General features: G+C 38.2%; 1 protein-coding gene across 3 annotated transcripts in view; it reads right to left on the minus strand.

The window, feature by feature from the left end:
• Positions 1 to 673: 673 nt before the first annotated feature.
• Positions 674 to 16,107, minus strand: part of LOC134755662 (beta-arrestin-1) — a 298,399-nt gene continuing 282,965 nt past the window's right edge. For all 3 annotated transcript variants that reach the window (XM_063692195.1, XM_063692196.1, XM_063692194.1), the window contains exons 8-13: positions 14,854 to 14,986; positions 13,777 to 13,937; positions 11,227 to 11,370; positions 10,231 to 10,317; positions 9,046 to 9,168; positions 674 to 8,642 (exon numbers count right to left, since the gene is read on the minus strand). In XM_063692195.1, coding sequence (XP_063548265.1) covers positions 8,555 to 8,642; positions 9,046 to 9,168; positions 10,231 to 10,317; positions 11,227 to 11,370; positions 13,777 to 13,937; positions 14,854 to 14,986 — 736 coding nt within the window. In that variant the 3' untranslated portion in view covers positions 674 to 8,554. The remainder of the gene's footprint in view (positions 8,643 to 9,045; positions 9,169 to 10,230; positions 10,318 to 11,226; positions 11,371 to 13,776; positions 13,938 to 14,853; positions 14,987 to 16,107) is intronic.

The raw sequence follows: 16,107 nt of genomic DNA on the forward strand, positions 1-16,107 counted from the left end.
GCCTAGTTTTTATGAATTGATCAAGGCTCACACCACCGATCGCCCCTTTAGTGTGAACACGCTCTCATCTTAAAGCTTTGCATAGTGTTAATTTTAAACGCCTCCTACAGGGTTGGAAACGAGGCTTCCGGCAAATTTTACCTAGTTAGTTTCCGACTTTATGTGTGACGATTAGGTTTGCCACCAAATTGTAGGTATTATGCTCTGACCTCAAGGCTGCCTCTAAGTCATTTGACATTTATTTCAATATTATTTTACGATAATACAACAACAATCGTAAGTTACATTGGGCAAATCAGTTTTTAACCGGAATTTAAGAATACCTACAAGCAATTGCAGTAGTAAGCAATTGAACGAGTTTTGAATAGGTGCATATCAACTTAGTCACTGAGGCCTCATTCTCTCGAGCGCTTTTTCAGAATTTTCAGTTTGAATGACACAAATGAAAACATGTGTATGTATTCACACGATGGCGGTAGCGCTTTTTATCAAGCGTTGTTGGATTTTCAACTTTAAGCCTTGGTCTTTAAATCGAATTTAGCGTGCGGGCAGATTCAAGTGCTTTTTTAAAGCGCGTTGAAAAAGCGCTCGTGAGAATGAGGCCTCCGGATGCATGCGTGCTTGGGCAGAACCCTGGCAACTTTTAGCTAAAAGGACACATTCAGAAAAACAATGTTATTGGTTAAATATTTATTGAAAAAAGTATACATCAAAAAGTTTTCGATGTAAAATTATAAAATAATGTGTAGGAAGTGCATTTTACTATTCATGTTTTTGCAAAGGATTTCGTGTAACTTTAGAGCATGAAAAAATCCAATTGACTAAATTCGATTTCCATTGACTCCCAAAGAACGATTTCACATCACATTTTGAAGTAGAAATAATACTATGATTTCTGGTACTGAGTTCATTTTACAGCCAAGTGGTAGATATATTGAACTGCAAGGCGAGAAGAAAGAAAACTATTTGTTCAAAGTCTGAACTAAAGTACAAACATTAAGACGGACCCCACACTTAGTGTCTTTTAAGAGTCGGCGTCTAGTCAACGTTAATTGGCGTCACTGCGCAGACGCAAGTCGGGCAGCAGCCATAGTTGAGTAGACGCCGACGGGGAGTCTCTAACATGTTTTCAAAGCTTGACAAAAACAGAGAATGCGGCTTTGCTCTTTTACTATACATATGTAATATTTATATTGATCTATCTACAATGAGCTATTATTCTCTCGTGTTATATAATAATCAGTTAATACCAAGTTAAATAATGTTAGTCAACGAAAAGATTTAAAGCACCCATCTTTTGTTCCTGTCTTTATATTTTATCTCAACTTAAAGACGAGAAGATTTGCTACATTTTCTATTTAGTATGTTGAGATAGACACAAACAGTCACAACTAATGTCATATCTTTTATTATAATATAAACACCGAACTGGCTTGGTACTTGTACTTATTTCTGCCACATAGGCCTCAATAAAATTACCTGTTGGCTGTAAATCCTCTTTAAAATTAACCATTTAGGTATACAAAACCGTTTTAATACTTACATTAGAATACATAAATAATACAACTGTATAGCAACAGAAACATTAACCATTCAGAGTAAATAATGCATTGATATTCATAAAATAACGACATCACATCATCTTTGTCCTATAGGGTTACTAAGTACTTTTAATTTCAAGTTCTATACGCAAATGTTTGTGCCATTCTCAACCAAAAGGGTACTTATTGTCGGTTGCCAATAAGGCGCTATTTCCATATAGCTTCAATTTGAAATCAACCTTATTAGCCGGGTCCACACAGAGCGAACATACGCGCGAAGCAATTTCCTCGCGCACAAAACGGCCAGTGTAGACTTGCCCCGGCGGAGGCGGCGCGCGCGAGGCACGTCTAAAAATGTCGATGCAACACGCGCGCCTCGGCCGAGGCACGTCTACACTGGCCGTTTTGTGCGCGAGGAAATTGCCTCGCGCGTATGCTCGCTTTATGTGGACCCGGCTATTGACAACCGACAATGTGGTACCTTTTTGGTTGAAAACGTCACATTTGTTTGCTACAGAACCCTTTTATAACCACGAAGACAATGTTTTAGTAACCCATATTAAACATATTAATAACGGGTCACTCACGTATTTTGAGTGACCCGTTATTAATATGTTTAATATGTCTGTGTCTCACGGAAGTTTTGTTATTAAAACTTTAGTAACCCGTTGTAAAATTAGATCATATTACTTATAAAATTTTAGTGCAAGTATCAAGCTCCTTTGTGCGTGGTTTGACATTACGCCATACCATCGCTGTATCTTTCTCAATTTCAACCACATCTAGTATGTACAAACCGTCAAAGAATATTTTAACTTGTCAATCCATAAAATCCAAAAGATACAGCTTCGAAAATTGTGCATTATAAAGCTTAGTACACAAGTAAACATGCCACGTAAATTACACAACTATTTGTACAGAACAAATGTACACCAAACAGATACTTTATCATAAGACTGTGTGTACTGGCCTTTTGTCGCGCCTAAGAATACACTCACGGAATCAATATACATTTTTACAGTTACAGATTAGAAGGGCGCTTATCTTCAATTTTATACTTACAGTTGGCCAGTGATAATATTTAGCAGAAATGTGCTTTGTACAAATTTGACACTTGTTAAAAAATCAAAACTGAATGTTTCCTACACTTACGTTCATTATTTGGCCTGACGTTACGTCCGTGTCCGTGGTCAAAGGCAGCCTCAGATAATTTAGTTCAGTTAAAAAATTAACAAGCTTCTATTATTCGCAATTTAGAAATAGGCAAAAGAATCGATTGGCTGTCACGCGTACATTACGATACAAATGCGAAAAGAAGGAAATTTGCAACGAGTGCCGGTAAATTGAAACACGACCGAAGGGAATGTTTTAAATCAACACGAGTTGCGAATTACCTTTTCGCACGTGTATTGTAGAACGTTTTACAGTACATGTGGCCCTTTAAATTTTCGACATAGGCACGTATTGTGCTAATTACCGCACTAGGGCGTAAAAAAAGTTAAATATCAACTTTAAAATGGTGCTGGCCGTTAGATGTCTGTAAACGTTTCGTTTTGCGCAGCGTGTGGCCATCTAAGGTGCAATTGCAATACCTATAAAAGTGCTCAATATTTTCACAGGCTAAATGTAAGTACCTACAAATTTATAACATAAAACATACTTATAAAACGCCTATTACGAAAAAATATTTTGTGCTTTGTAATTTGAACACATCACGCACAAAACGATAAGGATATGTAAGATGTACGGAATCATAAACTGCGTTTACATTTCAACTAAAATGACGGTCCATGGATAATTTTCTACAAAATCATAAGTACTGATTTTGTATCCTCATGCCGCCCAATGTACATTACAATGTACATTCTGTTACAATGGAATATCAACTTTATAAAAGCTAAATAGATGCATTTCGTTTGTCTAATGAAATTTTCGAACAAACGAAATTCAACCCAATTCAAAATACAAGTAATACAAATAGATTCAAACATTCCTAGCTATAATTTTGTACAGTAGGCAGCATGAGGATATTTAAACCTACCAATTTTGTACTAAAATAACAGATCAGGCCCCTATTTCACCTCGTAAGCGCCGTATAATTCATGGCACTTACGCGTTTAGGTCGCGAGACTCATGCTCCGCTTCTATGGTATTTTGTCAAAACAACATCATGGCGCTAAATACTGGTTCTGTGTGCCAGTTCTATACGTAAAGTAATAGTTCAATGGGGCCAGTTGGATTAATAGAACTGTCATTTTCGTATCTGTGATATAAAAGTCAACAAATATAACGTCTAACGATAATAATTCAGCTAGAGAATAAATTCTGTCTCGAAGGCCACAGCATATCTCGACCGCCCTACCCCCGACTACAGAAAACACCGACTACCTTAGTGACTATAGCGACGGACGCGGCGACGCCGAGTACCGAATAATGGCATAGGATTTAAACAATATACAATATGTAGTGTAGGTAAATATAACCTTATACGTTTTGGTGGACAATCTCTTTTCTACTCTTTTTAGAGCGATTTCAGATTAGCGTATTTGTCTGCGCGTTTACGGTCGTTTTGGCGTTAAGAGTCTACACGCGCGTTACATTTCCCTACATTTTATCTATACGCGCGTACGCTCGTATAAAACGCTAGTCTGAAACCGCCCTTAGACGTACAATACTGCGTTAGCTAAAACTTACATATAAGCCACGCAAACGTTGTAAAATTAAAAAATTATACCTTATGAATATATAACAATATTTGCCTGTGCCATGTGTGAACATGTCAGTCTAGCAATTATAACAGGGTCTCAAAATAGAATCCAAGTTTCACAAGATAGCCGTGAAATCATACCAATAAACGGCCTTTACTACTAACAACATACTTAATGGTACAGTCGCCATCAGATATATCGGGGCGGGCGAGGTGCTCACAGATATCTGAACACGCACTCTAACGCCGTGACAATAGAGGCGTGTTCAGATATTTGTGAGCGCCTTGGCCGCTCCGATATATCTGATGGCGACTGTACACTAGTAGAACTTATTTCAATGCATTTGGGTTTACCAATGATCAATTTAAATTTATTTCAATGATTTAAGGGATATTACATATGGTCTTTGCGTAAGTTCATACATCAATATTTTCACTATTGTTTCTACATCTCACGGTGTTTTTTTTAAAGTCCGTTAATTTCAAAGGTGCATTCCCGAGTTTAAATTAAGTAACTTTCTCAAATAAACCGGTATTCTAACTAACTCCGTTTTGGGGATAATCAATGATTTATATTTTTAATGATAAGGCCCCTACGAGCGTGTACACTTGCCTTAGGGCCTGTTACCATATTGATTAGTGTTTAGTATGAGTTTATACATTTGCTACACGCAAGTAGTATCTCGGACGATTGATATTCGAAATGTCATTGATATGTTATAGTTTTCAATTGTTTCGTGGATTTAAATATAATGTCCGTGTCACAACAACCCTATTAATTACTTTTTAAGAAAAAAAAACCTAAATATATACACGGTAGCAAAAAAATAAGTGCATTCCCGTTGCCAGGGAGGTTTTGGGATTAAACTGAGCAACTTTTACTATAGGACTAACCACGAAATCTCGAAAAAATTTTGGCTGTTTCATACATTTAGGCTGGTCCATTTTCTATAGGAGGGTAATGTTTTTTTTTTCGCGATTTCGTGGTTGGTCCCATAGTAAAAGTTGCTTAGTATAATCCCAAAAGCTCCCTGGCAATGGGAATGCACTGATTTTTTAGCCACTCTGTATATATTATATATATTACCTATTCCATTCAGTTTCCTCAAATGTACTTTTTTTTTTTATAAACTAATCGGCGATTGGCCCTAGTCACACCTGATGGAAAGTGAAGACAGGGCCTAAGATGGAGCTCACCGGTTCAGTAACAGCCTATTCACTCTTGTTTTAAAGAGACCGAGGTCATATTACTTAGCCATAACCCGACGTTAACGGAGTTTAAAAAACTATACCACCATTGGTACTAATATATTGCTTTGTTCTGGAACCAATACCCAAAATAGACAAGTCCCGCGGCGCCGCCTGCGTCGTCAGCGCGATATAATCCCAGTATATTTCGTAGCATATAATCCAACCACAATAAGGAAATATATACTTACAGCGCTACTTCAGAAATTAAATTACATTATAGAGGTAAAAACTATTTTAATCTATTAAATGCATATTACCAACATATTGTACTATTTAAACATATCGATGACCGATCGTTTAAAAAAAAGAAACTTGTACTCGCATAATTTGGTCAATAAAAAAAACTATTAAAATAAAATTTCACATACAATATACATCGAATACAATATAAAATCTCCATTACATTAATTGAATTGTGAATAGTCAAATCCTCTCGAAACATTATACACTGTACATTGATAGAGAATATTCTTGGACAGTCGCTCATCGGTCGCTTACGTGTGTGAGCGAGACAGCGATATGTACGTATACCGAGTGTGGCCAGTAATACAAGCAAAAAAATGTTTGCCACTGACATAAACGCTATCGAGAACTTAACTTACTTTCTATGCATCTCGCTCGCACTAGCATATTAGTGCGAGCGAAAGTAAATTACGTAGATGTTAGCGCGTATATGTCAGTTTTGACACTGTCAATGACTCATGGTACGGGTACTGTAGGCCGTACTCGCACTTAAACTATCGTGAGACATATTTCTAAATATTTATCAGTACGGTTTTTACTCACTATTATTTTTAGTCGCTTTTGGCGACATGTTTCGGATTCTTTGGGAATCCATCCTCACTGAGGATGGATTCCCAACCTCAGGCACGAGTGTCCGCGGCGGTTGTACGTCGTGCACTGCCCGCGCCGCCCGCCTCCGTACTGATAAATATTTTGTAGGCCGTACTCCTCAAACTAACCAACATTTGTTCAGTGAATTTGAAAAATTACTTGTGCTTGATCGTACCTGGTTCAACAGATCTCAATTTCAGTGCAGCGAGGGAATGCTGCAGGCATCATGGGAACTTTTGAGCCTGGTACGATGCAGGGTGGAGGCGCATATTAGACGTTTAGTTTATTATTAGTTTTAATTCTTGTGTTTTGATTTTTAATACACTTTAAAGTTTATTCTAAGACGCAATGTATTGCGAATTTTGTTATGTTCAAGGCGTGACAAAGTAACGTCAATCACAATGATAATGGCGTACATTGAAGATATTTATTTTGTACGAAAAATTCATAACTTTTAAAAGTCATTGAACAAGTGTCTACGTTTAAGGAGTACAATATATGTTTTAAGGGTCCCCGGCATGCTCGGTTCTCCATAAAAACGTAGTTACGCTCTCATTTTAAAACGAGTAGCTAGTTTGCTCTGACACTTTGTACTTACAATAGGATAAGGTATATCTATATCTGCAATTATTTTATGTAGCTTCAGATACGATAGTTAAAAAAATACAGCGAATTTAAGTGTTTCATACAAAACTTGTTTTTGCTCTATTACGTTTGTTTTATAAACTGGAGCTATACAAACTAATTACAGCCTAGATAAACCTCATGTGCAAAGTTGCATTAAAATCCAACACGTAGTTTTAAAATGAAAACGAAACTTCGTTTGTATGGGAAGGTGAAATTCGGCCGAGCTTGCCGGGGACTTAATTATTTGCTCGTTCAAATTCAATACGCGATATAATCCGTTTTCATATGTAGTTTTATTTCATGAGTAACTATCGCGGTAACCGAAGACAATATTATTTGCTCGTGTAACAGGCCACACCCATATAGCGACGTCCCGCTCGCTCATCGACGCATCTAACGTAAAGACGCCTAACATTCGATTAGATCGGGCATTATGTAAGTTTTTACTACCAAATCAGTCAACAACATTGATAGTATTGATACATTTATAGATCAAACAAGAACGCACATAAATATTTAAACAATTTGAAATTCGTTCACTCACACTGCGCGTTTGGGTCGACAAAAATGCTTCCCGTCGTGAAAAAACATGAGTATGATCAAAGGTAAAGAAGACATAGTGCTCACTCCATACATCGGGTTTGTTATCAAAAATGCTATTATTTGCGTAGTCAACATCTAGCGTCAAGTAGCGGAACTATCAGTACTGCTATTCGACACTAGATGTCACATGTGTCGCGACCATAGACATAGTATATACAAGTAGTTATAGACGCGCCACCGAGCGACCGGCGGTAAGAGAAAGAATATTCATATAAAGTTTGGGCAGCATAGGATTTTTTTCTCTTTCACTCTTATAAATTTCGGTGTTTCGCCATCGCCTCCTACCTATGATGCCACCCGGTCGGTGATAAGGACAAAGCATGGCACTATTTCCTCTTTCCTCTTATAGGAATCGCAGTAAGACTATCTTTCTCTAGACGAAAAGTGTATTAATATTAAGCAGAAGGAGTTGAAAATAGAGTTCCGGTTAATACGGTTATTAGCTGAAAATCGTTGAGCATTAGACTTTCCGTTTGCCGCGACATCTATTGTCGAGTAGCAGTACTGAGTTCCGCTAGTTGACGCTAGATGTAGACTACGAAAATAGTATTTTTGGTAAGAAAACCGATGTAGGGAGTGAGCACTATATCTTCTTAATTCTCTTTGGTATGATGATAAGTAGAAATAACCAAAAATATAAGACTGACATGGAGTTTAACAACGATAGAATGAGAACAAATTGGAATAAATAAGACGGTGACCGCTCACCATCAGGCGAGTCCTATACATGTTTGCCACTGACGTATAAGAAAAAGTTATAAGTAATTTTAAACAATTAAATTTTTGCTACATCCCTAGTTAATCTTCGGTATTCTGCTAATGTCAAAATTTAAACACATTACACTCGAAAATAAAGTTCAGATTTTTATGGAAGTATACACCTGAAAATAGTCTTGAGTCTTCAAACGACGGGAAACATTGTCCATGTGTGCGTTGCCGCGTTTCTGATACACGGTGTGCTTGTAGGCGTGCGTGCGTGTGTGTGTGGCGCTCAGTTGTCGGCGTCGGCGCCCTTCAGCCGGAGACGCGCGAAATCCTCGAAAATTATATCGTCGTCCTGCTCTTGCCCGTTCTCGTCACTGAAACAGAATTATTATATTGTTAGAAACTTGATTTGTGAAAGCATCATTATTAAAACTGGCCACGTGAGAGTCGGACTCGCGCACCAAGGCAAAAAAATCACGTTTGTTGTATGGGAGCCCCACTTAAATATTTATTTTATTGTTTTTTTTTTTAGTATTTGTTATAGCGGCAATAGAAATATCGCGTTTGCTTTAATGCGTTGCGTTTATATATATAAATATATATATGTATATATATTATGTATGGGATTTTGGACAGCGCGCCAAGCGGGACATTTTGAAAACTCAAGATCCCATACAAAATTACACTTAACGCAAACGCGTACGTCACGACACTAATGAAATTGACACTAGGGATACTGTAGTTTAGTATTATTATACATTCTGTGATAATACTGACGGCTGCGGGTCCAGCTGTATGAGGTCGTGGTCGACGTTCGGGTCGGGCTCCGGCAGCGGCCGCGGCGGCTCCTCGTCGGGCTTCGGGTGCATCAGGATGAAGGGCAGCTCGGCGCTCAGGTCGCTGGAACAAAACTCACAACTTACACTAAAAATTAAAAAAAGCCGGCCAAGTGCGAGTCGGACTCGCGCACTAAGGGCACCATTACGCAAAAAACGGCAAAAAATCACGTTTGTTGTATAGGAGCTCCACTTAAATATTTATTTTATTCTGTCTAGTATTTGTTGTTATAGCGGCAACAGGAATACATCATCTGTGAAAATTTCAACTGTCTAGCTATCACGGTTGATGAAATACAGCCTGGTGATAGACGGACAGTCAGACAGATAGACAGACAGACAGACGAACGGACAGTGTAAGGTAAAAAGACGTGAGTATCGTGGAAGTGGAACACTCGGTTGGAACGAAGTTAAGAAAGGGTCGTGACGGAAAACTCTTACACGATTATTCGCCTAGCCCTCCATCCGCCAAGTCCGTACCGTCCGAAAAGGAACTTCGTTCCATGTTCCAAAAATCAATTGGTATTCTAATATAAAAATGCCATATAAGTGAAATGCAATGGGTACATTAAACATCATAAATCTTGACGATTAATCGTCAATTTTCCTTAAGTGCTGTATGCGCAATGTGCACAGTAGGTATATCTACTCCCGACTAAATAATACAATTTTCACTTCTCATGCTCGTAAAGTTCGACTTTAAGTCGTTATTATGTTCTAGAGTATAAAGTAAAATCCTTAGCAATAAAGTCATGCATCTGTCATACAAAGTGCCAGCCCTGCCGGGGCGCCCCCGCCCCCGAAACTACCGAGTACAAATTTCTTTAGTCTTGAATAAATACAGTAAAATAACCTACAATATTGGATATTTTTCTATATTTTACTCACAATCGAAGTGAAAATTAGAGTGTATAAATAATATGTGTCCATTTTTATCCTCGACTATATTGGTCCTCGCTGCGCTCGGACCAATAAATTACCTCGTATGAAAATGGATCGCTTTATGCCCTTGTTGTACAATCTACTATTTATACTTAGAAGTACATTTTTTGTAGTAATTCAAGCTTTTGACTTTTTGCATTTATTACTAACAGTAACAGTATGAAGTGTACAACTGTATCCTTACCCTCCTAGTGGTCCCAGACACAATTTCACTTTGACCTTGTATTGTACTATAATTCCCAAGTTCTCTCTTTGCGCCGGATCCGCGATTCTGTAAACAATTCACATCAAAAATTATACAATGTTATTCAGATACGGATACGGTTAAACATTTAAATACTTGAAAAACTTTTAAATAGGAAAGACACGCCACGTGCTTTGGAGACATTTACTGCATTGTGTATAAAAATATAAATCGCTGATATATACCTACAATTTTATTATGCTTAGTCAAGTAATCGCTGCAACTGCCGATTGAATCGACTGTCACACGAATTACAACAGTTTTTGACCACTACAAAGCACTTAGCTTAAACAAAGCTAACGGATCCGTAATTAGCAGAGTTCGGACAAATTATCGCAAAAATAAATATGGTATGGAACAGGATAAAAAAAATTGATACGAGTTTAATAAATCTTGTCCTAATTTGAGATATAAATGATTTTTGATGGTTTTGCGATGATTTGTCCGATCATTGGTAATTATTGCTAAATCTGCCCCGAAACTCAATAAACGTCAATTTCCTATGCAAATCTGACGTTTCTAGTGGTATTGTACACTTTCAAGCTCGCCAAGTCGGTGCAGTGCCACAAGATGCACGCTTGCATGCTCCGTACACTACATTAGATTTCACCAATGTATGGCGATCGGTGTCAGAACAGAACTAAGTATACACGGTGTACTGGACGCCCGGCGGTGTCCCCGTGCTCCAGCTGTCCGTCCAGCGCAAGCCTCCATTGGTCCTTGTTGTTTTAATGATATACTCACAGTGTGCCGGAGGCCAGGTTGGTGTCCCCGTGCTCCAGCTATCCGTCTAGCGCGAGCCCCCATTGGTCCTTGTTGTTCATTCATTCATATACTCACAGTGTGCTGGAGGCCAGGTTGGTGTCCCCGTGCTCCAGCTGTCCGTCCAACGCGAGCCCCCATTGGTCCTTGTTGTTCATTCATTCATATACTCACAGTGTGCTGGACGCCAGGTTGGTGTCCTCGTGCTTCAGCTGTCCGTCCAGCGCGAGCCCCCACTTGTCCTTGTTGTTGGCCAGTAGGGGTGTCAGGGTGAACACCTTGCTCAGCGTGAAGCCGGGGCCCACGGGGCAGCCCTCCCTGTCGACAACCATTTGCTGAATACATAAACGCCAATATACATTACAGACTGTCTTTTAAACGTTTAACCAGAGAGGTGAATGTGTAGGAAAAGATGCCTGTATACGGTTCGAAACTGGCCTACGAGTTAATGATTTAGGTATATGTCATTTTTTGGTAATCTTTAGGCGATGGTGCCACAGTGAAAGGTGTACAATAAGTACACATTCAATTCGCAATTATGGCTAAACGTTGCAAAAACACTGTTAAAAGCTAATAGGCAAACTCACTTAATTTACAAGCTGTTTTCAGATATATGCCTAGCTGAGTAGCCATTGGATATGTCCAGCAATTAGGATTATTTATTGATTATTTATTATTATTGACATTGCTTCTTAACACTTCGAATCTGGGTTCTGAACCTGACCAGATGGCCTATCGTGAGTTAAATATAGGTCTTGGCCTATTACTAATCATGTCAAGTTAATAGAATGATATCTAGTAGTAATATTTAGTAGAAGAAGATCCCTTTCCCATATTACCCAAATCCAAAAGCCCCTGAATGTTTAAATCCATGATATTAAATCCTTGAAAAACCATTTCCTAGTTAGAGGGTCGGTTTTTGTCTAGAAGTCTTCTAGAAATCTTTTTTCGCCCATGTCGTTTTGGACATGGGTACCTATATTTGGTATCAGTGCAGTCAGTATGATGTCCTCAACACAAATATATGAGATGACAAGCGCGAAAGTGGTGGGGGTAGTTGCTGTGACGTCATAAAGTCAGCAGTACAAAGTTTTTTATTTTTCTTTCTTTTAAACATACCAAATATACCGACATGAGCGAAAACTAACCTAAAGCCTGTTCAGCCACCCTACTAAGTATAAAATAATCCTATTATAAATATTTCAAACTGTGAAACTATGTGTATGTTACAAAAATGGTATAATTTAGGTAGTGATGTCTAAATTGTACTAGCAGTTTGCAAAAGATTAACTACGTGCCTAAGTCCCAGCTTCATTAAAACTAGTGCGAGTAAGCGACCAAATTCATTAAGTAATTAAATCTATGGGAAGGGGCACAACACTCCAAACCAAGGGAAATATTAAACTTCACGTATACTAGAACTAAACCCCATTATCTTTCATTCGGCCACGTTAACAAAACGGGTAGAAAAAAAAACTCACAAACTCATAAAATGACTAAATTCGAAGGTTAGTGAAATACACTAAGAAAAGAAGTACCAAAATTGTGATATATTGTATGTACAGCTTAGAACCTTGCACATGCAATGAAAAAAGCAAACAAACTTACAGAGACTCAATTTTTAAGTTCTTATCAGAGATTCCGATAAATGGGAATTTAAACTTTTTCTTCACCTTCGCTTTTGTTTGCCTGAATAAGAAATACAAAGTAAGAAAAGTGTTAACTGTTAAGAGTAAGCGTTGTCGGGTATACGTAGGAAGTAATATGTTTCTTTGACACAATCGAACAAAATTTAAAACGAATAAGATCTGTTATGTGTGGTCTTATACCACTGAACTTACTATATTTATTTATTTATTTAAAAGTTTATAATCCGGTTATAACGCCCATATTACAAATACCTTACAGACTAACATATATATGCATTTTATAAACTTAAAAACTAAACACTATTTAAGCGACAAAATGGCGTGGCTTCGTTGAATAGTTCGTTGTTAATAATGCAGTAAAATTGACATTAGACATAGCGATGCTCGTAACCAATCAAATCATTCCTAATTAGAAAGTATGCCTTGGTCACTGTGAACTTGACTTTCTAATTAGGACCGATTTGATTGGTTACGAGCGTGGCTAGGCCGGCGGACAATAATAATTGTATTGCATTTATAACGCGAACGAACTATTAAGCAGTTTCTTTTTGTGAAAATGATGATCTTTTATATACAAAAAAAAAATGAATTTGGCAAAATCAAACCCTAATTCATAAAAATGCGCAGCGACTATGAATGTGGGTTCATGGGTTGCTTTTACTTGTTTCTGTGGTAGTTAGTATAATTGTGTAACAACTAAACTTACCTACAAGTATCACTAACTTGGCAAATTCTATACCACCAGATCAAAGTATCACACAAAGCCTGATTCCTATCACCGAGCGGGAATTGTTCGCCATGTTATAGTGGCATACTGTATTACTCCCATCCTCTACCACATGTGGAGTGGATCGCGACACCATATCAAGATTAACTACCCTATCCTCCTAAGGCCCAAGGTCCTACCTATAGTAACTCTTCAGTTCCATGAAATTTAAACCCTATTCAATTGGAACAGTCGCTTTTACTATATTTCGTTTAATTTTCCAACAACGCAAAATCAACTCTATTTCGTACACAATAGGTTCAAATTTCAATTTTGGATTTTTCATCTGTATCGCAAGAATACACTTACTCGCTCTCCGCCTCGGCGACCGTGCACTTGTACTGCGCGGTAGAGAACAGGCAGATGTCCGCAAACTGCCGCACGGACACTTTGATCCTCTTCACGGACCGATTCGAGTTGTTCGCTATGTGCACGTTCACGGCTATGTTCTCGCCGTGGTGGTACAGCTCCTGAAATAAAAAAATCGTCACAATTAGGCTTAGAACGCACTGCGGTTTTGTTACAAAAATGTAACGTACGGCATGCTTTATAAGCGCACGCACTTAAAAAACTGAAACCGCAAGAAATTAGACTGAAACCGAAAGAAAAAACCGCAGTGCGTTCTAAGCCTTAGGTACCAACACGGCAGCATTCATGTTGGTGATATAGAAGATAAACTGATCTTCGCTGGTACTACCACGAAAGTCAGTAAGTTAGATGGGTAATAAATGTCTGCATAAACCTCGACCTGGTAGAAAGGGAAAACTTAAGAAATACTGGCAGAACCTTATGAGGGATGATTTTATTTATTTATTTAAGTTAAAGAGCGGACCCGGGCTCCGAAGCAGTAGTTGAGGACTCTTTTTTTTTTATTTTATTGTGTGTGTCCCACTGCTGGGCAAAGGCCTCCCCTCTTCCTTTCCAATCCTCCCTGTGCTGAGCAAGATCCCGCCAATCCCGCTGGAACGCATCCAAATCGTCCCGCCATCACTTTCTCGGTATGTATCTGCCCCGACTACACTGGGGATGCCAGCTAGTGACTATTTTGGCCCATCTGTTATCATGCATCCGGCAGACATGTCCAGCCCACAGGACTCACTCGAGATAAAAGCTAAGAGTGATAAAGGAATGGTTAAAAGATGACCGAGATAATATTACGTTTGTTTGCGTAACGTTCAATTTGAGTTTAACTTTTTACGCTATAACATTATTAAACATGTCATAATTATAGAACATACCTTAGTAGAGAAGATTTGACATAATAAGTACTTGTATAATAACCTGCTGTCTATTTTCAGTATCAATTATATCAATATAATAGTTACTGTCACGATTAAAAAGTAATAAATCATTAAAAATACAGGAATTAAATATATCAAATGATACCTTATCGAGTGACGCTTCTAAGTATAATTTGTTCGGACTCATCATGAATTCTTTAGAGACTTCGACCGACGGCTGCTCGCCCTGCTTGCTCGGCGCGTACATTATCTTCCTTATGGCTAGACGAACGGAATTCCTGGAAATATCATTCAGTTCATTAAATATTACGTTTAATGTTTCGGCTGATTAGTTTTACCTCGTTAGGTTAGACGTCTCGTTGGCAAGGCAACAGTCTTTTCTTCATCTTTTTTGATCTTTAAGAAGTGTCCGTTAGCTATGTGCATGCCAAATTTCGTGCTTTCTGCCGGATGGAATCATACCTCCATTCGAAATCGAGCTAAGGAGCCGCACTTTTAAGAGAAAAAATGGAGCAAGTTGCTTTTTGAAGTTAGAAAATTGTACTGATAATTCGTATGAAAAAGTAGGTGAGTAGTTACTCCTAACTATGAGTAAAATAACCAAATTTGAAGACAAAAGTAGTAGAAAGTACACGTTTTACTGAAAACTCCCAAATAACGAATTCTCTATCTGCACATATGAAGTAAATAGATAATTTATTCTTAGATAATTCGCTTTTCGGTGAAGGAAAACATCGTGAGGAAACCGGACTAATCCTGATAAGGCCTAGTTTACCCTCTGGGTTGAAAGGTCAGATGGCAGTCGCTTTCGTAACAATTCTTGGGATTAGTTGTCAAGTGGACCCCAGGCTCCCATGAGCCGTGGCAAAATGCCGGGACAACGCGAGCAAGATGATGATTCTTAGATAATTCGCAACATAAGGTCTAAGTCAACAGTTATATTTTGTACTGGTTAAGTAACTCTTCAAGCAAAACAATGAAATTTATAAACAATAACCAAGGTTACCCTTAAGCTACTACATAACATTACAAAAATATTACGGAATTTCTCATATGATCGTCGTGTTCCGTACGTCCCGCTCGTAAAATAACGTACAAGGTTGCGAGAGGTAAGATCCGGGGAAAGGCGCGCCTTAAGGCAAACGTTTGCATACAAATATTGTCTCGGTACGTAATTTAACCGACCCCGAGCTCTGTTGTGTATTTATTATATTTTGGATGTCTAATGTTAATCAATCATGCATAATATCGGGCATATGAGGAAAGGAAGTCAGGAGTCAACACAGGAAATGTAGCTGGCGTCACAGGAAATTTGTTTCGTATTATTACTATTATAAGATACGGTCGATACGGAAAATTGAGCACGTTACAAATAAATATATATATATATGATGAGATT

This window comes from Cydia strobilella, chromosome 3, assembly GCF_947568885.1.
Source record: "Cydia strobilella chromosome 3, ilCydStro3.1, whole genome shotgun sequence".
Taxonomy (NCBI): domain Eukaryota; kingdom Metazoa; phylum Arthropoda; class Insecta; order Lepidoptera; family Tortricidae; genus Cydia; species Cydia strobilella.